This window comes from Mobula birostris, chromosome 7 (genome assembly GCF_030028105.1).
Source record: "Mobula birostris isolate sMobBir1 chromosome 7, sMobBir1.hap1, whole genome shotgun sequence".
In the NCBI taxonomy this organism is placed as follows: domain Eukaryota; kingdom Metazoa; phylum Chordata; class Chondrichthyes; order Myliobatiformes; family Myliobatidae; genus Mobula; species Mobula birostris.
Window position 1 is genome coordinate 116,379,447 of NC_092376.1, and position 24,865 is coordinate 116,404,311.

At 40.5% G+C, this 24,865-nt stretch overlaps 1 protein-coding gene across 4 annotated transcripts in view; it reads left to right on the forward strand.

Annotated features, from left to right (window-relative positions):
• fam193b (family with sequence similarity 193 member B) overlaps positions 1–23,926 on the forward strand; it is a 105,182-nt gene extending 81,256 nt beyond the window's left edge. For all 4 annotated transcript variants that reach the window (XM_072263670.1, XM_072263671.1, XM_072263667.1 and 1 more), the window contains 5 exons: positions 1,916–2,146; positions 5,083–6,226; positions 12,449–12,526; positions 13,654–13,735; positions 19,433–23,926. In XM_072263670.1, the coding sequence (XP_072119771.1) occupies positions 1,916–2,146; positions 5,083–6,226; positions 12,449–12,526; positions 13,654–13,735; positions 19,433–19,526 (1,629 nt within the window). In that variant the 3' untranslated portion in view covers positions 19,527–23,926. The remainder of the gene's footprint in view (positions 1–1,915; positions 2,147–5,082; positions 6,227–12,448; positions 12,527–13,653; positions 13,736–19,432) is intronic.
• Positions 23,927–24,865: the final 939 nt, after the last annotated feature.

Consider the following 24,865-nt stretch of genomic DNA (forward strand, 5'->3'; position numbering starts at 1 on the left):
AGCTACTGGAAGGAATTCTGAGGGAGAACATCTACTATCGCTTGGATAATCAATGCCCAGTCAGAAATAGCATGGTTTTGTGAGTGCGCTGTGGAGTCTGACAAAGCCTTTGGAGTCTTCAAAGAAGTAACTAAGGGGATAGATGAAGTGAATGTTGTCTTCATGGACTTTAGTTTGAAGAAGTCCCACATGGCAGGCAGATCTGAAAGATTAGGTCATGAATTCGGGGGAGCTTCTGGGGTAGATTCAAAATTGACTTGAAGAAGAGAATGATGGTTGAAGGTTGATTCTCTGACTGGGACATCCTCCTAGTCACAGAATCCAGAGGTCAATGTTAGGACCTCTTTTATACAATATTTATGTAAATGATTTGGATATAAATCTACATGATGAGATTAGCAAGCTTGCTGATAATACTAAATTAGAGGATCTTGTTGATAGTGAAGCAGGTTACAATGAATTGCAAAAAGATCTTGATCAGTTAGAAAAATGAGCCGAGGAATGTTAAATGGATTTCAACTTAGATAAATGTGAGGTGATGCATTTTGAACATTCATACCAGAGTAGTACCTAGGCAATAAATGGCAGGACACTGATGGGAGTTGTAGAACAGGGAGACCTTCGAGCTCACTAAAAGAGGCTGCACAAGGAGTCAGGATGGTGAAGGCAGCATTTAGCATGCTGGCCTTCGTCATCAAGACATCAAGTTTAGGAGTAGGGATATTATGCTGCAGTTATACAAGTCATTGGTGAGGCTGTGCTTGGAGTAACGTGTACAGATTTGGTCACCCTGTTATATATAAAAAAACATTATGAAGCAGGAGAGGGTGTAGAAGAGACTTACAAGGATGCTATCTGGAGTGGAGGGGTTGAGCTACATGGAGCATTTGCCCACGCTGAATCTTTATTCCATGGAGCATAAGAGAATGAGGAGCAACGTCATTGCAGTTATAAAATCATGAGGATTATGAATAAAGTGGATGGTCATCGTCTTTTCCTCAGGGTTGGGGGAGTTTAATCCTGGAAGGTGCAGATACACAATAAGAGGGGATATATTTAAAAGAAACCTAATTGTTAACTACTTTAAGCAGAGGGTAGTGAGAATCTGAAGCAAGCTGCCACACGAAGTGGTGGAGGCAGGTACAGCGGCAACTTTTAAGAGATATTCAGATTGGTACATGAAGGGGGAAGGGCTTGGAGGATTATGGGCTGAATGGGAGTAGCAGGGAGGATCGTGTGGTTGGCATGTTCCATTGGAGAAAAAGGGCTTGTTTCCATGCTGTATTACTCTGACTCTGTGTTGAAAGGGGATTGGCTACGGAATTTGTCTGTGGAACTCAAAGGCAATTTATGAAGTTTGAAGCATTTTAAATGATCCAAAATTGTCAAGGCCAAATATGATTGTTGCATCCTCCTGTTCATTTGGATAAATTGGATCACAAGATTGAATCTTGCGATAGCTGTCTTGCTAAAAATTCAGTAAAATTCAAGCAATATTCTTGATTGCTCTACCACTGTCATCATTTTCATAATGTTTTCAGTTATTTGTCAAAACAGTTTTTCGCCAACCCCTCATTCTAAATCTGATTGTAATGATGGTATGATGAGGCCAAGCTACTGAATTGCTTTTCAAAAAATGATGTATTGGAACCATGACTGCAGTTCTAATTTTTATGCTCTGTGTGACATGCACCATTCATATGTGCCAACAGTTAAGGCTGAAGCTGTCAAAATTATACACTGGAAGAGTAATATATAATGTAAATAGTGAAGAATACAAAGGTTCAGTGTATCATTGACGTTCGTAGTCTCAAAAGTCAGGAATACATATCAAAAAGACAATTTAGCATTGGTGTAAAGCACTATCAGTTTCTTGACATCCAGGCAAATAGTTGTATTTATAATTCTATTTAAGCCTCCTGCAGCTCCTACAAGTAGGAACTACACTGAGATCCGGGAGAAGCTGAGAACACGGCTGACAAAACGCAAGGAAGAGCTCCCACAAAAAGCAAGCAATGGGTCAATCCGGGAACCACCTGTGGATGAAAGAAATGTTGAGGATCTGTTAAACTACATCAACAGCTCAGAGCAGAAACCAGCCAACAGCACCAAGGCAGCTAAAAGAGCACGGCACAAGCAGAAAAAAGTACGTTTTATAATTATGTAAGAGGAGCTTAAGGAAGGGACAGTTAGTTTCAGATGCCAAGAGTAATTTGCTTTGTTTGTTCTTTGGAGCTCTTTGATAAGAGCACTTGCACGATGAGGCTGTGTCAGCTTCATCACTAACTTGAGCTAGATAGACTGAAATACATTAAGATACAGTACTGTGCCAAAGTCTTAGGTACATACATATAGCCAAGGTGCCCAAGACTTCTGCACAGCCCTGTATTAATTTTATGCATTGCACTGTACTGCTGCTGCTGCAAAAAAAAGAAACAAATTTCATGACGTATGTGAGTGATGATAAACCTGATTCTGACATGGATCTCTAATGTGGATTGCTAGTGAGAAGGGGGCAGGGAGAGGGGAGTCATGGTTGGGAAAAGGAGAAGGGGGTGGGAAGCACCAGAGAGACATTCTGTAATGATCAATAAGCCAATTGTTTTGAATCAAATGACCTTGCTTGGTGTCTCAGGGCTGGGTGTGTCTGCAACCACGCTCCTTCTCTGCCACCTGTCCCACAGCGCTCCACCCTTGTCATTCCCAGCATTCTTTGCTCCCAAAAGATTTACAAAGCCTGTCTCCGTTCCAAGCTGACAAAAAGAGTTCTATGCAAAAGTCTTGGGCACCCTAGCTATAGATATGTGCTTAAGACTCTTGCACAGTACTGTACATTCTGTCAATACTTGAGACTTAGCACTGCTGGAAAATTGCAGCCTGGATTTGATTCGGGAAATCCCTTGGATATGAAAAAAATGATATTTCCTGCCTGTCTTGATTGAATTGTAGTCAGGACTTAGTAGTTTGAACCAGCATTAATACTGCTGAATATAGCCCTTCTGTTTGTTTTAAGGATGGTTAATTCAGTTGTCATTTTAAAACAAAACACCAATTTTTTCTCCATTTAAGACATAATTGACTTTGGAAGTATCAGGACCATACTGTAAAAGCAGTAATCTACTATGGATTAAACTTCTGCTTTTATTTCATGTTTGGTTGTACTGTGAACCAAGTTGCGCTTTATTCTGTATAAATTGAGATTAAACTCATTTATGTCAATCTATATGATAAATGGTGATGTTTTAATTTTAGCAAATGGTAATGTGATTCCTGAAGTTATTCTCATGGTTAAATATTTTCCAAACCAATTTTAAATACTTTTTCCAAGTAAAGCTATCCTTGCCCATCTCATAGTCCTCAGTAACTGATATTAGTCTGCAAACTCTGCTTCAAATCTAAACTTTTGGTTTGTATGTATTTTCATGTTAGTTTTTCCTTCCTATGAAAATAAATAGCCCTGACTGTCTCTATCCTTTGTACTTGGGTACATCAGTCTCTTATCGCCATGCTTTCTATGCTCCCAAACCCTTACCACGACTCTTCTTCACTCCAACATCTGGCAATCTTACTTCAGTTATCTAGGTCAGCGGTCCCCAACCACTGGGCTGCAGAGCATGCGCTACCGGGCCGCGAGGAAACCATTTGAGTTGGTGATATGACTCAGCTGCACCTTTCCTCATTCCCTGTCACGCCCACTGTTGAGCCATTACCCGCGCATCGTCTATGTCAGCGCGGGAAGGAGATCAACTCCTCGAGTTTGCAAATGACGGCGGGCTGAAAAGTCTGTTTGACATAACATCTCTGCCGGCATTCTGGATCAAAGTCAAGGCTCAGTATCCTGAGATAGCCACGGATGCACCGAAAATGTTGCTTCCATTTCCAACATATCTCTGCGATGAATGTAACAAAAACTAAATTGCAGATTAGACTGGACATAAGGAACCCCGTTCGAGTATCGCTGTCTCCCATCACCCCTCGATAGGACTGTCTTGTTGCAGGAAAGCAAGCCCAGGGCTCCCACTGATTCAGCGATATTGGTGCGTTGCAGTGATTTTATATGTTCATACGGGGAAAATATGTACTGTGTGTTTAATATCCAAACGTTACATAAAATGTTATGATGCTATTGACTTATATAACCATATAACAATTACAGCACGGAAACAGGCCATCTCTGCCCTTCTAGTCCGTGCCGAACGCTACTCTCACCTCATCCCACCGACCTGCACTCAGCCCATAACCCTCCATTTACTTTCCTGTCCATATACTTATTCAATTTTTCTTTAAATGATAATATCGAACCTGCTTCTGATACTCCTGTTGGAAGTTCGTTCAACACTTAGCTCCCCTGTCCTCCCCTGATAATTAACTTGTCGCTATATTCATGCGAGGAAAATGCGCTGTGTGTTTAATATTAAATTCGTTAGATAAAGCCTTTTAGAAACGAAATTGAGTGTATTAGCCACTTATCACCGATACTCCGGTCGTGATTAACACCCCCCTCTGAACAGAATCGCCAAACATGATTTGTAGAAAAATAATCGGCAGGTGCACGCATGCGCAAATCACGCATGTGCACTGGTGCCTGTGCAAGGCTTCATGGTCATTGTAGTCTTTCTCTGGGTAAACGCAACGTATTTGCTACTCTTGTCCGTTGGCAACCATCCCGCGCCCCCCCCCCCCCCCCCCCGCCCTCCCGGTCTGCCGGTCCGCAAGAATATTGTCAACATGAAACCGGTCTGCACTGCAAAAAAGGTTGGGGACCCCTGATCTAGGTAGTACCCTGGAATCTTCTCCAGATCTTCTCTAGCTCTCTTGCCTTAAAAGACAGTCTTTGACCAAGCTTTTGTTTGTCCCTTCATTCATCTTCAATATTTTTAAATCATCTCTAAAAAGTCTTGCCTTTTCTCTGTCTTTCCACACGAGGGTTCATTAATTCAGAAGGATAAAAATTATTAATATTACATTATCACAAATGTATTGTCTGTGGAAATTCCAGCCTGCTTGGATGACTGGAACTGGTGTCTAAATTTATTAGATACAGCACCCATTTAATTTTACTGCTCTGTTTCTGTACTGTAGCAGGAGAAAGCTCGTTCTGAGTTATTCGATCAAAGGCTTGAGAAACCATGTCCTTCTTCAATGCGTATTCAAGACTTGGAGAAAGTTTCTGTGATAAATCAACATTTACAAGAGGGCATAGAAGAGAAGGTATTGATATTCAACCAGCATGTTCAGGATAATATCGAGGAGAAAGTTTCAAAGCTGAACCAGCACTTACAGGATGATATAGAAGAAAAACTTAATCAGCGAGAGCTGTGGCACCAAGTGGAGTTGCAGCGTGTAAGTAGCATCTTAACCAGCAGGTTGGAACAGCTTAAAGACAGGATTAGGGATTCCATCAAAGCAAACTTTAATATAAGTGATTTGCCCAGAGATGATTTTTCAGAGTTACCACCAATTGGGAAGGACTTCCTGATAGACAGTAATTCCACCATGGACAAAGAAGAGGCAAAAATAATAGAACATCAGAAACTGAATTTGAACTTGTCCTTGACAACAATGCCAGGGATTGTGCAGAACCATTTGTTGACTGGAAATAAGCACACAGTTATCGCAGATCAAGATAACAGTGGTTCTAATATGCTTGTACTTGAAAATTCATTAGGAAAGAAATCAACAGGCAACACTCCATTATCTTCAAAGGTGGAAAGCACTTCAGCATCTGAACTAGAAGGTGACGTTGCAGTGGTGTTGCATAAATCTTCATCTGAGCAGAAAGTGATAGATCAAGTATTAAAAAGTGGAAAGCAACCAAGGCAATCTAAGCAACAGGTTTCAGAGGTGACCAAGAATAAATCTGTGCTTTCAAAAAAGGAGCAAGAGCAACCTCCAATTCCGAAAGTACAGGGTTCCAAGCAGTCCACTACCAAACATAAGGCAAACCAGAATCATGATGGCAAGTCAGCAGATGCTGCGAAGACAATGATTGCCAAATGTGAAGAGCCCCGACAAGGCAAAATAAAGGGAGTCTGTGTTCTTAGCAACTCTGAAGCTGTTGAGGTCAGGAAATGCAACACTAAAAACTCATGCACCGAAAAGCTGGACGGCGCCGAAATTAAGGGAGTTAAAGAAGAGCAACAGGCATTATCTGAAATGTCTCAGTCAAAGGGAAAGAACAGGAAAGGCAAAAAGAAGAAACATGACAAGACCAACAATTCTGTTGGTAAGTTTTAATTGGTACATATTTTATTTCCTATTGAGTCCCTGAAAGATGTTTGTGACTGACCAAGCAATTAGACTGTCTTTAAGTTCTTTAAGCAGACAGGGCTTGGTTTTTGTCCCTTGTCTGAAGTGATGGAATGTAATGGCCCTTCCATTTTATCATTTAGTTTGGGTAAAAGGCAGTAATTTTTGTTCGAAGTAGTGAACAATAATAGGGCATTTTGAACCTGTAATAGGAACAAATGGAAAGACTGGAATCTGTCCTGTGCATGAAGGATGTAGTAATGCATGCAGTTATTATATTGAAGCTAGATTATGCCCTTGAAATCATTCTCATTTGCAGATAACCTATATTACAATATTAATATGGTGAGAACGATTGTTTGCAAAACTTAGTTTGCCGGTGAAACTATGTATGGGTTGGTTTCTCATGCTTGTTATGGTGCTCCTCAGTTGTACCAGTTTTTGGTCTCAACCAAAAATTTGAATGGAAAGGGCTAAAGGATTACACCTTGATTTTAGAATTGGATTCATTAAAATGGAACCTCTGGGTCTCCTATTTTTTAACTTTTAGAAACATTCCTTTAGTAGTGGACATGTAGTCCTGCATTAGTGGAAAGAACATTTATATATATTTTTTTTAAATAACTACTTGCCAAACTGAGAGTTCATGGAGTTAGTTGGGAGAAAAATTGATTGTTTCTGTTACTTTGATGTTGTTGGAACTTAAAGTTGCTTTCACTTGTGTGACAAAGGTGACCCTCACAGAATTAGCATTTATTTTACCTACCTTATTCCCTTGCCTGTCAAGTTAAAGCTTTACTACTTGTTGCTAAGTGTGTGTATGTGTGTACCTTCACAGTTCAAAGTAAGTTTATTATTAATATACAAATGTCACATTGTTCAACTCTTAGATTCATTTTCTTGCAGGCATACTCAATAAATCGAATAAGCATTAGTAGAGTCAATGAAAGGGACCGCACCAGCTGGGTGGACACCCAGTGTGCAAAAGACAATAAACTATGCAAATAGAAAAGGAAATAAATAAACAAACAATAAATATCAAGAGTATTTGATGAAAAGTCCTTAAAAGTGAGGCGATAGGTTGTGCTAACATTTCAGTGATGGGGCAAGTGAAGTTGAGTGAAATTATCCCCTTTGTTCAAGAGCCTGATGGCTGTGGGGTCGTATCTTCCTGAACCTGGTGGTGTGAGTCCTGAGGCTCATATATCTTTTTGCCTCTGTGATCTTCGTTCCTTGCCTTTTCTGATTATACCCTGTAAAATGCATTGGGTGAATAGCATTCCAGCAGATGTGATCTGTCCCTGGAAGCAGAGGGAAGTAAGGGAGGGGGAGATCGTTGGGACCTGACAGAGAGTTTTTCCTCTTGGTCATTCTCTGAGATAGAGAATCGCTAATGGTGTTTCCGTAAGTAAGATTTAAAAAAAGAGTAAATAAAAAGGTTTCCTGACACAATATGTAGATAAGCCTACAAGAGGAGAGGCTGTGCTTGATCTGATATTGGGAAATGAACCTGGTCAGGTATCAGGCCTCTTAAGTGGGAGAGCATTTCGGAGACAGTGATCACAATTCTATCTCCTTTACCATAGCATTGGAGAGGGATAGGAACAGACAAGTTAGGAAAGCGTTTAATTGGAGTAAGGGGAAATATGAAGCTATCAGGCAGGAACTTGGAAGCATAAACTGGGAACAGATATTCTCAGGGAAATGTACGGCAGAAATGTGGCAAATGTTCGGTGGATATTTGCTTGGAGTTCTGCATTGGTACGTTGCATAGTGAGACAGGGAAAGTTCGGTGGGGTACAGGAACCATGATGTATAAAGGCTGTTGAAAATCTAGTTAAGAAGAAAAGAAAAGCTTATGAAAGGTTCAAAAAACTAGGTAATGATGGAGATCTAGAAAATTATAGGCTAGCAGGAAGGACCTTAAGAATGAAATTAGGAGAACCAGAAGGGGCCATGAGAAGGCCTTGGAGAGCAGGATTAAGGAGAACCCCAAGGCATTCTAGAGGTATGTGAAGAGCAAGAGTGTAAGATGTGAGAGAATAGAACCAATCAAGTGTGACAGTGGAAAAGTGTGTATGGAACCAGAGGAGATAGAGGAGGTACTTAATGAATACTTTGCTTCAATATTCACTACAGAAAAAAGAGCTTGGTGACTGTATGGATGACTTACAGCAGACTGAAAAGCTTGAGCATATAGATATTAAGAAAGAAGATGTACTGGAGCTTTTGGAAAGCATCAAGTTGGATGTCACAGGGACCAGATGAGATATACCTCAGGCTACTGTGGGAGGCGAGGGAGGAGATTGCTGAGCCTCTGGCAATGATCTTTGAATCATCAATGGGGTCAGGAGAGGTTCCGGAGGATTGGAGGGTTAAAGATGTTGTTCCCTTATTGAAGAAAGGGAGTAGAGATAGCCCAGGAAACTATAGGCCAGTGAGTCTTACTTCAGTGGTTGGTAAGTTGATGGGGAAGATCCTGAGAGGCAGGATTTATGAACATTTGGAGAGGCATAATCTGATCAGGAATAGTCAGCATGGCTTTGTGAAAGGCAGGTCATGCCTTATGAGCCTGATTGAATTTTTTGAGGATGCGACTAAACACATTGATGAAGGTAGAGCAGTAGATGTAGTGTATATGGATTTCAGCAAGGCATTTGTTAAGGTACTCCATGCAAGGCTTATTGAGAAAGTAAGGAGGCATGGGATCCAAGGGGACCTTGCTTTGTGGATCCAGATTTAGCTTGCCCACAGAAAGCAAAGAGTGGTTGTAGACAGGTCATATTCTGCATGGAGGTCGGTGACTCAGGGATCTGTTCTGGGACCTTTACTCTTCGTGATTTTTATAAATGACCTGGATGAGGAAGTGGAGGGATGGGTAGTAAATTTGCTGATGACACAAAGGTTAGGGGTGTTGTGTATAGAGTGGAGGACTGTCAGAGGTTACAGTGGGACAGCGATAGGATGCAAAACTGGGCTGAGAAGTGGCAGATGGAGTTCAACCCGGAAAAGTTGTGAGGTGGTTCATTTTGGTAGGTCAAATATGATGGCAGAATATAGTATTAATGGCAAGATCCTTGGTAGTGTGGAGGATCAGAGGGATCTTGAGGTCCATGTCTATAGGACACTCAAAGCTGCTGCACAGGTTGACTGTGGTTAAGAAAGCATATGGCACATTGGCCTTCATTAACCGTGGGATTGAGTTCAACAGCCGAGAGGTAATATTACAGCTGTATAGGACCCTGTTCAGACCCCACTTGGAGTACTATGCTCAGTTCTATTCATCTCACTACAGAAGAGATGTGGAAACTATAGAAAGGGTGCAGAGGAGATTTAAAAGGATGTTGCCTGGATTGGGGAGCATACCTTATGAGAATAAGTTGTGTGAACTTGGCTTTTCGCCTTAGAGCAACGGAGGATGAGAGGTGACCTGATGGAGATGTGTAAGATGATGAGACGCATTGATTGTGTGGATAGTCAGAGGCTTTTTCCCAGAGCTGAAATGGCTAGCACGAGAGGGCACAGTTTTAAGTTACTTGGAAGTAGGTACAGAGGGGATGTCAGGGGTAAGTTTACGCAGAGAGTCGTAAGTGCCTGGAATGGGCTGCTGGCAACTGTGGTGGAGGTGGATACAATAGGGTCTTTTAAGAGATTCCTGGATCGATACATGGAGCTTAGAAAAATAGAGGGCTATGCGTAACCCTATGAATCACTGGCCTCTTCAGTGCCTGTGACATGACTTCTGGGATCGTTGATGTTTGATTGCAGAGTGTTGATGTTTGATTGCAGAGTGCCTTCGACCTGAACTCAAACTGCTGCCCGGACTCTTCATTTACTACCCCCGACTTTTAACTCCCTCCCCCCCATCCTTACCCCTAAACCCTAACCAGATCTCTCTCTCTGACACAAAACGTCCCTAGAAGCCTAAAATAAACAACCGTCTGAGCTAAGACACTGCCGAGATATCACGGCTTGGCGTCATTTTGTCTGGTAGTTAACGTTTAGAGAAGCCTGCACTCCCAACTGATTGCACCTCTGATTTCTGAATTAATTCCCCATTTAGAAGATATTCTACACTTTTATTCCTTCTTCCAAAACGCATGACCATACACTTCCCTACACTGTATTCCATTTGCCACTTCTTTGTCCTTTTTCCTATTCTGACCAAGTTATTCTGCATGCTGCCTGCTTCCTTAACACTATTTTTGCATCATCCGCAAACTTCTGAAAATCCAAGTAAACAGCATCCACCGACTCGTCGTTTTCTATCCTGTCTGTTATTTCCTCAAAAAATTACAAAAGATTTGCCAGACAAGATTTTTCCCTTAAGGAAAACGTGCTGACTTCGGCCTATTTTACTTCGGCCAAGTACCCCAAACCCTCATCCTTAATAATGGACTCGCATCTTTCCAACCACTGAAGTCAGGCAACTGGCCAATAATTTCCTGTTTTTTTTGCTCCCTTGTTTCTTAAGGAGTGGAGTGACATTAGCGATTTTCCAGTCCTCTGAAACCATTCCAGAATATAGTGATTCTTGAAAGATCACTACTAATACCACCATAATCTCTTCAGCTACCTCTTTCAGAACCCTGGGGTGTAATCCATTTGGTCCAGGTGACTTGCTTACCTTCATACCTTGCACCCAAGCACCTTCATAGTCATAGCGACCACAATCACTCCTGCCCCTGACATTCTTGAATTTCTGGTTTCTGTCTTCTGAATCACTCCCATAAACTCCAGCCTTGCTGCTCTACTGTCTTCTCTGCTTGTGTCTTCTTCCAGTCATCTTTAGCCAGCTCTTTTCGTATGCCTCTATAGTTACCTTCAGTCAACTGTAGTACTGATGCATCCAATTTTAACTTCACATTCAAATTGCAAGGTGAATTCTACCGTATTATAGTCACTGCCTTCTAAAAGTTCCTTTACCTTAAGCTCCCTAATCAAATCTGCCTCATTACACAATGCCCAATCTGGAATTGCCTTTTCCCTCATGGACTCGAGCCCAAGCTGCTCTAAAAATCCATCTTGTAGGCATTCTACAAATTGTTTCTCTTGGGACTCAGCGCCATCCTGACTTTTTCAATATACCTGCATATTGAGAAATCCCCCATGACCACCGTAACATTGCTCTTTTTACATGCCTTTTCTATCTCCCATTATAATTTGTACCCCACATCCTGGCTACTGTTTGGACGCCTGTATGTAACTCCCATCAGGATCTTTTTACCCTCGCAATTTCTCAACTCTATCCCAAAGTTCAAAATGGCCTTTGCTTCTTCTTGTCTAAGCCTCTTGAGCCGAAGCCTTAATCCCCCACTCAAATCCTCTTAAGCCAAAGCCTCTGTTCCTCGCTGTTAACTCCTTTGGCAAATGCCTCAGTTCCCCACTCTAATTCTGTGCATTCCAACAATGGCCACTCCCACAATGGCTACTCCCCTTAAACCCAACTTCTCTTTATTGGCCCTTGCCAGTCACCTCTTGCCTAATAACCCAATTGGTCTCATTCTCAGCAGAATGTCCTGGCAGGCTCCACTTGCCTTTTAAATCTGGCGCTACACACAAGTAACAGCGTGCATGTTACACATCAGTTCTATTGACAGGTGGAATGGATATTTAATTATCTTCTCTTTGTACTCAAGATTAATGAAGAGAATCAACCAACCAACCAAGCCCATTGGTGCACTAAGCATGCACTTAATATCTACCATCAACTTGTACTCATGCTGCATTAATTCCATTTTCTTTATTCTTAGGTTTTCATCAACCACCCCTCCTCCCCAGATTCTACTATTCGCTTACACACCAGACCCCATTTTAAGATGCTAATTAATCTACCACCCTGTTTTTCTTTATGGGAGGAAACCAGAGTACCCAGAGGAAACCCAAACAATCACAGGGAGAATGTGCTAACTCTGTAGACAGTACCCTCAGCCCAAGCTAAACTGCAGCCTTGTGAGATAGCAGCTTTCACTGCTGTGCCATTGTGCTGCCAAAGAAGTTTGGATCCTGGTTGTCAGCAAATGGAGTTTTTCAGAGAGTTATAATCTTGTATTTGTACTGGTATGGGCCAGGTATCAGCCTGCTTCTGAAGGTGCAAGGTATGAAGAAATAATCAAAGAAGACTAGTAACAGAGTATTTTCATGATTCCTTGGTGAAATAATGTAATGAATTTTCCTACTCTTTTAATCATATCCCCAGTACAGAGAACTGCTGAGTGCACTGAAAAGCAAGATGGTGTTCAGGCATCCTCTGGTGTAACAAGACCTAAACAAAGTGGTAAGGAATCTTCAGTAGAAAGAAACTCTTGATATTGTTACTCCTTTTACTTTAAAATTTAAAACCCATCTTTCTAGTCCTTTCTTGACCAAGTGGGTGTTCTTTTTTCTTGAAATGGTAACTTAGATTACTAAATTTTCATAACAGATTTTCATTGAGACTCCACATTCACATTTAAATGAAATTCAATAAAAACTGCAGATGCTGAAAATCGGGAATATAAATGGAACAATTCAGCAGGTCAGGAGAAGGGAATGTTGGGGGACAGATGAGTAGAACAAAGGGAATATCTCAGACCATGTAAGAACAAAATGGGCTAATGTGGCATTTGGAGACACATTATTGTACTTTGCTCAGCGTTCCTAATTGCAGGGTTGTGAGATATGCCTTATAGGTCAGGATGTACTAATGAAGAAAGAAAAACTGAGCCAAAATCATAGATGGATGAGTAGGAATGCCATGTTCTGATGTGGACAGAAAAAAATAAGTGAGTTAACTAAATCTGGAGAAAAGTGCAGTATATCCAGACAGATGATCTGTTGTTCTTCAGGCTTACATTGGGTGTCAGTTCCACAAAGACCATAAAACATAGAAGTAGAACAAGGCCATTTGGCCCATCAAGCCTGCTTTGCCATTCAATCATGGCTGATTTATTTAACATCTCAACCCCATTCTGCCTTCTCCCCCGACATCTTTGGTGCCCTTACTAATTAAGAACCTATGAACAGATTTCAATATACCCAATGACTTGGCCTTCAGAGCCATCAGTGGTAATGAATTACACAGAATCACCACCCTCTGGCTAAAGAAATTCCCCCTCATCTCCATTCTGAAGGGACATCCCTCTATTCTGAGACTATGCTATCTCGTCCTGAACTCTCCCACTACTGGAAGCATCCTCTGCATGTTACTATCTCTTAATGTTCACACCATTTAAACTTGTATTAGCAATTTAAGACACATTTATGAGCATTGACAGTTGTTTGTGATGTCAGCATTCTATTTTTGATAATCCCAATGTTAAAATTAGAGCTCCTGATTTGCTTGAATTTAACTGATGCATGTAACACTTATTAAATACAAGATGAATATTATATCCTTACTGAGTTGCCCTTTTTGTTTCCCAGATGATGTATTTCTTCCTAAAGACATTGATTTAGACAGTGTGGAGATGGATGAAACTGACCGTGAGGTGGAACATTTTAAGAGGCAAGTAAAGAGAGGAATTAATTGCTATGAGAGTTCCAGCACAGATGAGGGAAGGCACTGGTTTTCCATGTGTGTAAAGGAGATGATCCCTGTTAGCAGAAGCTTCCAGTTAAACTGATTTTTCTTGATTTTCAATGAGTAATGTCATCTTATTTTCTTCCATTCATGGTACAGCTCTCTGGCTCAATCTCTTATTGATACTTGCATGCTCCAGTTTGCTCCCTCTTGTGCTCAAGCCCTACTCTTCTTTATTTCTTTATCTCTTTAGCTGAATATCATTTGCTGTATTGATCTTTGTCTCTCAATATCGTTTTTTAATTCTCTTTTTTTTCCTGTTGTTCTCACTCTATATCACTCTTGACTACACTGTGCTATCTGTTACCCCTCATTTCATTCCCCTGTGATGGAGGGTGGCTCGGTAAACAAACACACACCGACACATACTCTGTATATATACCCCCCACACCCCTTACACCCCCCCACACCCCTTACACCCCCCACCCCCCCACACCCTTACACCCCTGTTATTCTGCTTTCGCTGCACTGAGTGTGCACACTGGTCTTCACCTGGTACGTTCTCATGATGGGTCCTAAAGGGTTGGCTTTATGTTGCCTTTTCCGCCATACACGGTAGAATATTCTATTTCTTTTGTGATGGAGATATGAATATATTGTTTATATACTGTATTTAAGGTAGACACTTCTGTATTTTGTAATATGATTGTAACTATGTTGTGGGGTGCATCATATTCTAATTCATGTGTGTATCCTGGTGTCTAATAAATGAGGCTCATTGCTCCCAGTGGAGGGGGGGGGGGTGAAGAGAGAGAGAGAAAGAAAGAAGCTGCCTGGAGCTCACACTGGGCAAAGTATAGAGCCACTATTCTGTTTTCCGGTAGATATTTTTTTGTAAATATTGGTAGTTTTCTTTTCACTAATTATTGTAAATTTGTTTTTGACGCACCCAATGAACACCTGTGCACTAAAGTGCTGAGCACTTTTTTTTCCTTTGGACATATCCACGTATTTAAGCAGGGGTATACCATTTGAAAAACGGTGTGTTTAACTCGGAGTAGAGTGGGATTGTGGTCCCGGGTCAGAAAACCCACTGAGGCTGAAAGTGAAACAGATACCTGGGGAACAGTGGAGATATTAGAGGAGGACAAACTTCAGTCCAGGGCCAAACTCAGGCCGGAAGCAGAAGGGCCTTCAAGTGGCACCACCTCCGAACTCTCCCTGGAAAATCTGTTCAGTGACTTTTCCTCTGCCCAGCAGAGGAGAGATGATGCTTTTAGGGAGGAACTCTAAAGCTTGCAGAAGGATCCCAAGATGCCTTCACCGACAGTTTTGCGAACTGTCTCCTCAGTATCGAGAGGATTATCCAGATATGGCAATGGTCTGATAAGGAGTGGGCCTGTCAGCTAGTGCCACTGCTGACAGGTATAGCTCTCGAGGCCTAAACTGCTATGGATGAAGAGAGGTCATGACAACTATCTTGACCTGAAGGAGGTGCTGCTGGCTAAATTTGATAACTTGGCAGAAACCTTTCGCCAACACTTCTGTTCCAGTACTGTATCACCAGGGAAGTCCCCCACTAAAAAGTTTCATTGCCTGAAGGGTCTTTACCGCCAAAGTATTCAAGGAGAGCAGAAGTCCAGGGAGGAGATTGGTGAGGCCATTTTTCTGCAGCAGCTACTGCAGATTCTTCCTCCAGGCACCAGAACATGAGCTCACTGTGGCCTGACTTACCTTGCAGTACCTCAATGCCCACAAGGGGGCACCATCACAGCCATTATTCTGAAGCAACCGAGACTCTTAACACTTCAAGGGACTGTTGGGGTAACTTTGGAATTGGGAAGTGGGAGAAACAAGGGTAAAGAACCTGTGGTTGTTTCTTCTACGACTTTTATTTGCTACCATTGTGAGCAGCCAGGTCATAAGTCCTCTCAAGAAGCTCAAATTGCCAGGTGTGTGCTATGTATCAAGAGAAGGAGAATATGATGTGCGTAATATCTGTAATGATTGTGAGTATGGTAATAAAAAACGAACAGAATGTGAGGAGAAAGGGCCCAGGTTTATAATAGTCAAAGTTAATGGAAAACCTATTAAAGCTCTTTTACATTCTGGTAGCTCACTGTCAGTTAATAAGAAAAGCTATGCCCCTGCCTTTGGTATTGACTACAGTTGCCAAACACTTATCCAATGTCTTCATGTCTGAACCACTGGCAGAACTTACTAATGAGCTGGATGACCGCAAGCATTTGATGAAAGTGGGGGTGCTGGAGAAATTACCAGTTGACAAGAGTTCTGGAAAGAAATTTGCGTGTGTTACTTAAATTACGGAGGAAGAGAAAGAGTCGTTCATGTTCATCAGGAGTAGATGGTGCTGCTTCGTATTTTGGCATGACTTGTGCAAAAACCAAAGCAGTGGCTGGCTTCCAATCTCTGTCTGACTTGAATGGTAGTCTGTGTCAGGGGAAACCAAAAACTCTAGAAAGTCACTCAGGCAGCAGTGTCGTGGGAAATATGCTGGTTCTCTGGCCTCTGTTGATGTTTGTACAGATGACGTACCCATTGATGTTGACTCAGAAGGGCTCTGGGAAAGTTGACCTCTCTATCTTGATGGCCGCCGATCAGGGGAGCTGTGGAGGGTGTTTTTACTGACTTTCCACAGCTGCTCCATTCGAGACCAGGGCTGACAAAGGCCCTAAGATATTCCATCAGGCTCAGACCTGACCAGTTTTCAGTACGTTAACATTGCTGTGGAGTGCCAGAGTGACTTGTGGGAGCCCTGAAGGATGAGATATTTGAGCCTTCAAATAGTGAGTGGAGTCGTCCTACTGTTATCGTCCCCAAGAAGGATGGCACCTGAGGGTATGCATTGATTTCTGGAAGTTGAATGTCATTTCTTGTTTTGATGCTTATCTTGTACCCTGCATTGATAACACTAGAGGGGATTGGACAGGCAAACTACATTGCTATACTGTACCTTTGCAAAAGCTACTGGCAAGTTTTCCATCTGATGACCAATCAAAATCCCTAACTGCCTTTGCACACCCCAGGGCCTGTTTCAATTCACCATGATGCCCTTTGGCCTTGGTGCATCAGCAACTTTCTGGCGGCTCACGGACCGGGTGCTCCATGGCTGAGAGGACTGCAGTGTGGCCTACCTAGATCACGTGGTTGTCTACAGCCAGACATGGTCAGAGCATCTGGACCATCTGTGCAGCAGGATCCTGGGGCATATTCATGCTGCCGGTCTCACCCTCAGGTGCCACAAAAGACACAAGTGGGCAAAAGGGGAAGCCAGGTACCTTGGACACCAGCTAGGACATGGAGAGGTGCAAGTACGGGGGGACAAAGTGGAAGCGATCAGCAACTGTCCTCAACCTCACACGGAGAAGGAGCTGAAGGTCCTCCTGTGTCTGATGGGATGGTATTGCAGTTTCATTCCCCAATTCAAAACTCTGGCTGCACCTCTGACTAATCTTACTGGGAAGCTAGTAAGCAACGCAGTGACATGGACAAGTGAGTGAGGAAACACTTTTCAAGCCCTTAAAGCTCACGTGTTCTTCACCTGTCCTTCAGAGCCCAGACTTTGACAAACAGTGCCTTGTCCAGGTAGCTGCCTCCGGAGTAGGCGTTGGAGCAGTGTTGGCCCAAGGAGAACCTAGAGAAGAGTAACCTATTCTTCACCATAAACTTTGTAAATTGTGTAAATGTCTGTAACAGCGGCATTTACACCACACGCTGCACCCGCAAAGCTAACAGCATTGTAAAGGACCCCACGCACCCCTCATACAAACTCTTCTCCCTCCTGCCATCTGGCAAAAGGCACCAAAGCAATTGGGCTCTCATGACCAGACTGTGCAACAGTTTCTTCCCCCAAGCCATCAGACTCCTCAATACCCATAGTCTAGTCTGACATCCACATCATGTATTATTATATTGTAATTTGTCCTCTACTGTGCTTATTGTGTTGTTTGTTATTTATTGTACTGCCCTGCACTGTTTTGTGCACTTTATGTAGTCCTGTGTAGGTCTGTAGTCTAATGTAGCCTTGTGTTGTCTTACTTAGTCTAGTGTAGTTTTGTGTTGCTTCATGTAGCACCATGGTCCTGGAGGAACGATGTTTTGTTTTTACTGTGCACTGTACCAGCAGTTTATGGTCAAAATGACAATAAAAGCGATTTGACTTGACTTGACTACCTGAGCTGAAAACTCCTCCCAAGGGAAATCAGGTAGTCTACTATTGAAAAGGAGTGTCTTGCCATGAAGTGGGGCCTTGACGGCCTCTGGCACTACACAGACCACAGAGAGAGAGTGCTGGCATGGATTCAGACAATGAAGGACCCCAGTGCCAGGGTAACACGGTGGTACCTGAAGTTTCAACCCTTCAGTTCTGTGTCCATCATAAAGAAGTGAAAGGAAATGTGACTGCAGACCACCTGTCTTGCCTGCCAAGCTTCGTTGCTGCAGGAGAGGAGAGTGTTGATGTGATGGAGAGCAGTCGGTAAATTGCACTTCACTTTCACTCTCACTCTCACTGTCTTGTCATTTTGCTGGCCCTGCACTGTATGTACGTGCTTCCATACTTTACCCCTGTATGTTCTCATAATGGGTCCTAAAGGGTTGGCATTACAGTGCCTTTCCTGCTGTACATGGTGGAATGTTCCGTTTCTGTAGTGACGGGGATGTGTATATGTTGTTTGTGTACTGTATTTAAGTTAGATACTTCTGTTTATTTTGTAAAGATTGGAACTACATTGTGGGGTGCATCATATTTTAATTCTTGTGTAGTCATGGGTAAATAACGATGGTATGTCCTGGTGTCTAATAAATGGGGCTCATCTCTCGCAGTAGGAGGGAGAGATTGGAGCTGCCAAGAGCTATCATTGTGTTTTCTGCTAGATATCTTTTTGTAAATATTGGCAGTTTTCATTATTTTCAGTAATTTTTGTAAATTTGTCTTTGCTGTACCTAATAAACACCTCTTACACTTAAAGTGCTAGGTGACTCCAGCCATTATTTCATTTGGGCATAACCCACATATCTAACACTCTTCCTTGCCCTTGCCTTTCAGCTCTTCTCTGTCCTGGTCATAAGCTCACTTGCTCACATCATATATCAGACCTAACAGGACGGGTTGATCTGATGGCCAGCCACCAGTTGTATGGGTAACTGAGTGTTAGCATCAGTGTGATCCCCCTGCTGTTGTATCCACATTGCAGCATGAAAATCGGATACCAGTGTATTCTACCCCCGAACTACCTCAAAGTCGAAGGGTGACCCTGTCCAAACTGAGTGGTTAGAGGCATGGTATCTGGCCCATCATCTTTCTGTCAGCCACTGAGGCCCCGAGGTTTTTTGGATTTGGGAATAGTATAGGGGTTGGCTTGAATCATGGCCCAGGTCAAGCAAGATCTGGCTCATTATTAGACATTTTTATTAAAATGTTTAGTAATATTTATTTATGGTGTGTAATTAGATATAAAGAGAAACCAAGATTAATCACCACTGTGTACATTTGAAAGCCTATGTAATGTTGATATTCATGTCTTTATGTTTGAAGTTTTCTCCATTTGTAGTATTTTTTTGTGAATATTTAAGTGGTATAGCAAAGCAGGAATAACCATGTTGGTCAATATATTTTCTCATCCTTTTGTTCTGACACATTTATTTTCTTTCCACTTGTAGGTTTTGCCTTGATTCTGCCAAACAGACAAGGCCAAAGGTCTCTGTAAACTGGTCTAACTTCAGTCTGAAAAAGGGTCCAAGTACAGCTCATTGAAGAGGACACCCAGCACTTGCCTAACAGAAACTGGAATTGCCCTGTGGTTATCATTCCTTACTGTGACGGATATCGGCCTGCTCTCACAGCTCAAATCAATTTGCTGTGATGTACGAACAACTTGCTATGATGTCATCCACATCCAGTGCCTTAGCAGAAGAAGTGCACGTTTCTAAGTGGGTGGCAGAATAGTTTCTTGGGTTTGTTTGTTGTGCTTTACAGTCATTGTGAGAAATCTTGTCAGTAGTGTTGGCACCAGTGGAGCAAATTGAAACTTCAATAGAAATCAGTAACATAATTGTAAGGTTTGAAAGTTGCCTAAATGTTTTTTGAGCAGACAAGTCGATTGAAATATGGAATAGGATAGTTGTTTGGTCATTAAAGTGACAGTAAGGCAGGGCAGTCACATTTCATGGCACTTGAGAATAGTCTCTTGCGCAGTGAACTGCAAATGGGACTAACTTTTAAGAGAATATCTTGCTCTTAAATCTGAATAAAATCAACCAGCATAAAAATCAAATAAATATTTAACATTTTGGACTTCGCACCGCCTTGAGTATAGCTTTTATTAGCCCCTTTGATGAGATGTATTTAGTAACTACAGTCCTAATAATGTGTCCATAGAACTGGAGCAAAGGAACATTACCCATAGTCATCTCTGGGAATGTAATTCATTGATAAAGCAAAGACTGCTATGAAAATTACAGTACTATTATGTGTTTTGTCAATCGGGAGGATACACCATGTGCCTTTTTGATTTTCATTTCTCTTCCCAGTTCTAATGCTGAGACCTTTGAACTTAACATTTATAAAATTGGAGGAAAAGTTGAATTGATTACTTTTAAAATTGATATCTATGTTAGTGCAGTCTGATTTCCCCTTCCTGATTTGAATTTAGAAGGCATTCAAAACAGAGGAAAGGGTATGGGGAAATTGCTGAGGTCATTTGAAATTGGCTTTGAAGGAAAATAATCTAATTTTTGTATGTTGTAAATTAGCTAGCTAAATTTTTGACAGCATTAGATGAAAGCTCGTACAATGCTATACAGAAAATGGCTCAAGGCAGTTAATTGTGTGCAGGCAACTGCATTGGTGCTTATTTTAAACACTACCAGGTAGTGGTAATCCGCCCATTAAAGGAGGTGCTTTGTTGCGATGGAAGCCTTATTTCAGCATTTTTGATCCTGTTAAAATTTTTCTTTTTTCTCAGTGACGCCATACAAGCTCAGAAATACATAGCCCCTATCTTCACAATAGCCTTTTTTTAAATAGAAACAGTTTTGACACCAAACCAATACTGGCAGTCTTGTTGAAGTACAAACTTTAGACTATAAAATCTATGACATAAAGTTCCAGTACTGATGTCACACAACATGGTCTGAAAATCTGGTGTTGCCTCTATAGTAGTTAGAAATAAGAGCAACTGCTGAGCTGCAAGCTCTTTAAAATGAAAAGTTAGATTTACATTTTGGCTGTAGGTTGTATGTAGGACTTGATCACCAAACAATTGCAATCCTTTGCTGACTCCGTACAGCAAATTAACCACACAAAGATCAGTCTCTTTGATCATGAGCCCAGTGATACTGTATTCAACCCAAGTACAACCAACAATTAGACACGCAAAACATGATCTCCTTGGTTATTTCTATTAAATACACTGTTGCAACTAAATTGATTCTTTCTCCTTTGATAATTATTTTCTATTCCTTGAATTGCTGCCACATCCTAGCCAAGAATAAGATTATAATTGCCAGAAAGAAAAAAAATGAATTGGCCATGTGGTATCTTCATGGTGCATAAGTATTAATGGTTGAACTGATGGTGATAACCAGCTGGTTGGTATCTTCTATAAATCATGGAGTAGACCGCATTTTGCAGTATATTATACTGTATGTTAAAGACTTCCTACTGCGCCACCATATTGGAGTGTGTAGTGGTGACAAGATATAAAACTGTAGTGGCCGACCCACTTTCATATCGTGATCAGTTTCAAGCTTGAATGCTAATTGATCGTTTATGATAAACTTTATATATGTGTTTAGAACCACATTGTAAATATCCTGTGTATAGTGGTGTCGGTGCAGATGGTGCTAATGCACATCTGCACATTGCAGAATGACAAAATAACTTTATATTCAAGTGTTTTTATCTACTTCAGTAATTCTTAGTACAGTAAATTGGCTATAATTGTTGTAAAGCGCATTTTACGTGAAGATTTAATAAAGTCCTCACCAATGTGATGGAAACTGAATGAGAACTTTTCTGTTGTGTACTAGTGACTGTAGCTGGATTTGCAGTGTAACATATGATTCTTGTTGCATCCTTTACTTTTCATTGCTGTAACAGGTTACTCTTGTTGCATCTCCATGATGTATGAGCCAACAAAGCAGCAGTCTATTCCCATGAAGTGGCATTATATATTGTAGTATTTGCTTTATTTGTTTTGTTTTTATACAATCAGCTTAGCCTATGTCCTGTTTTTACTTGTCCTGTTTATACTGTCTTTAAATTCTGTTTTTCTTTTAATTTGGAAGAAAAAAAGTACAGTAAATTCTGGTTAATTGGGACACATCAGGAACAGTACATTTTGGCCCAATTAAGTGGCAGTCCTGATTACCCAGTTTCATGGAAATAGTTTTAAAAGAAGTTTTAACAAAGACAAACTACCATTTAAATGAGTTAACAAATTATGTATTTGCCTGAAATACAGAACAAATTAGAACACTACCAATACAATACTATAAAACTGTGTATTAGTTCCTACTAGTTTCGACAGGAATTCAACCAGAATATGTTGCCGTGTTCTTTTGATTGACTGTAAATGAACAAAATTAGTGCAGACACCTAGGGCAAATAATGACCTGCCTTCATATAATGCTTTAGACGATTACATCCTCCATATCTTAATTTTAATTGTGACATTTAATTTTAATTCTTTGTAGTTCCCAACTTTTTGAAGTAGTTAAATTGGTAACTGATTAAGTGACCATCTTAAATTTTCATATGTTCATTTCTAATTTTTGAAAATTATTGTTAATTTTTTACTTGATAAAATTAAAACATTTTTCCATTTTAGTTACTTCATCTAGCTGGAAATACAGTGGATTCCCGTTTACTGGAACACATTGGGACCAGTACATTTTGGCACTGAGTAACAAATTATGTATTTAAATAAAATACAGAACACTAACAATACTGCTACAGTACTATAAAACTGTAGTTCCTAATAGTTATTGACAGTCAAAATAATCCAGTGTACGCTGCCGTGTTCTTTTAATTGACTGTAAATGAAAAAATCAGCGCAGGCACCTAGTACAGATAGTGGACTGCCTTCATACAATGCTTTCAACGATTGCATCCTCCAAATCTTCATTTTCATTGTAACGTTCAAGATGACTTTTGATAACTTCAAATGTTTGAAACCACAATGAGCAAAACAGTTACAAATTGTCTTACTGCTTATTTCTTGCCAACTGCCAATGACAAAAATCAGCTTAAAAACTTTATGCTCAAAACACTTTATGTCGAGTAGCTGTGCAAGTGCATGTGACTGACACTAGTTAGAAACTGTTCAGCAACAGTCTCCTGTCCTAATTAAGTGGCAGAGTGTCTCAAATAAACAAAGGGAATCCCGGCTATTTTCTCAATTTTTCTTCTTGAAGTATTGTTCTAAATAAGTAGCTGCCCTGATTAACCAATGGCTCAATTAACCAGAATCCACTGTACCTGTGCTGTTTGTAATGGATGCTGCAATGATATGAATTTTGCCTGAATCTGATAACCATCTCCAGAACTCTCAGCAAGTTTTAAATTGGAACACATTTCATATTGTATGTTGAACTAAGCCCCCTGGAAGAAATGTTTTTTAAAATTTGAAATAGGTGTATAATTGCAGAATAATTGTAGGACAAAGTAAATTATGGTATGAAAATCCATTGTGTGTGGCATGCTTCTTCTCACACCTGCAGCAAATCCCAGAAATGTTTGGGAAAGTGATGCCTGTCTACTGACATTTTTTTTCATGTATACATCACAATGTTAAAGCAATGTGTTTGAAGTAGCCCGGTGCAGTTTCCAAAATGTGACATATTATCACTTTATAATCTTGCATTTGGTTGTTTAATTTGTATTTGTAAGGTTTTTGTTCCATTATATGTATCTTTATTTTGTATTGTAACAAGAGCATTTTTATCGACTTCAAACCAAAAATTGTTAGTTTTATATGATTTTCTGGCAACCGCCAGCCTGAACTTAAAGATAGTGGTGTAAGCCAATGCTCTGACTGTTAATTCTGAAAAGAATGTAGGTTTCTATTATGCCGGCCAAGACTTTTTGATATCCTTTTTTAAATTATGTACTGTGAATTGTCTTTCATTTGAAAGATAAATACAATGTCTTGATGAAGATATGTGTGCTTATTTTCTTAGATGTTTGTTCTGCATGCATTTGTAGGTCCAGAAAGACACAAGTGGTATTGGTAGGATTTGACAAGAAGTGACAGTCATCAAACGGATCTTTTTAAGAAATTCACCAACACAGAACTTGCTTGTCATAAATTTCAGTATTTAGCCATGAGAGTAACACGATAGTGCAGAATTGCCTACTGTTTGGTCTATTCAGTCAGAAAATTACATGGAGTAAAAGCATTTTGTTTGTCCTGGATCCACTTTTAATTTTTAAGAAGTGTTAATGTGAGATTTGGAAATAATTCTTTGCACTATATACTGTACTAGTTTATTGTTTTATGTTCCTGAGAAAGCAGTTGGACACAGTTGACAACAACTTGTAACAAAGAGTCCACTTTCTCCCACTCAGAGCAGCAGTGTTTGATAGAGTACCTCCTGAACTGTACTCTTCATAATCAAAGAATTTCTTTCTGGAGTAGCATTAAGGAAGTACAGTATAACAAGTATCTTTTTTCTAGTTAGATGGTGGAAATGATACGGACGTTCATACTGTCTTAAATTTCTGAGAATCATTTTGATAACAAATCGGCTTCAGGAAGTGAAAATAAAAGAAAATAATTTTTATATTGGAATTTGATTCCAAGCTTGATTAATTTTATGTCCAAGTTAAACAAACTTGTGTCTTTATGATCCTGATTATTCGAATGATCCAAATTACTGGAAGAATTGATCTGAAACCTAAATTATCACATTGTTGATTAAAATTAGATGCTTCATCTTTGAGCCAGTTTAGTAACAAGAATGAAGCAAAAGTCCTTTCTCAGCAGAGTTTGTGAGGTTGCATTGACTTTTATTTTGAGCATTCTTACCTTAATTTAGATCTAGTGTTTAAGATTTCATAACCTTACCAACATTTATGAAGTTTTTTCAATA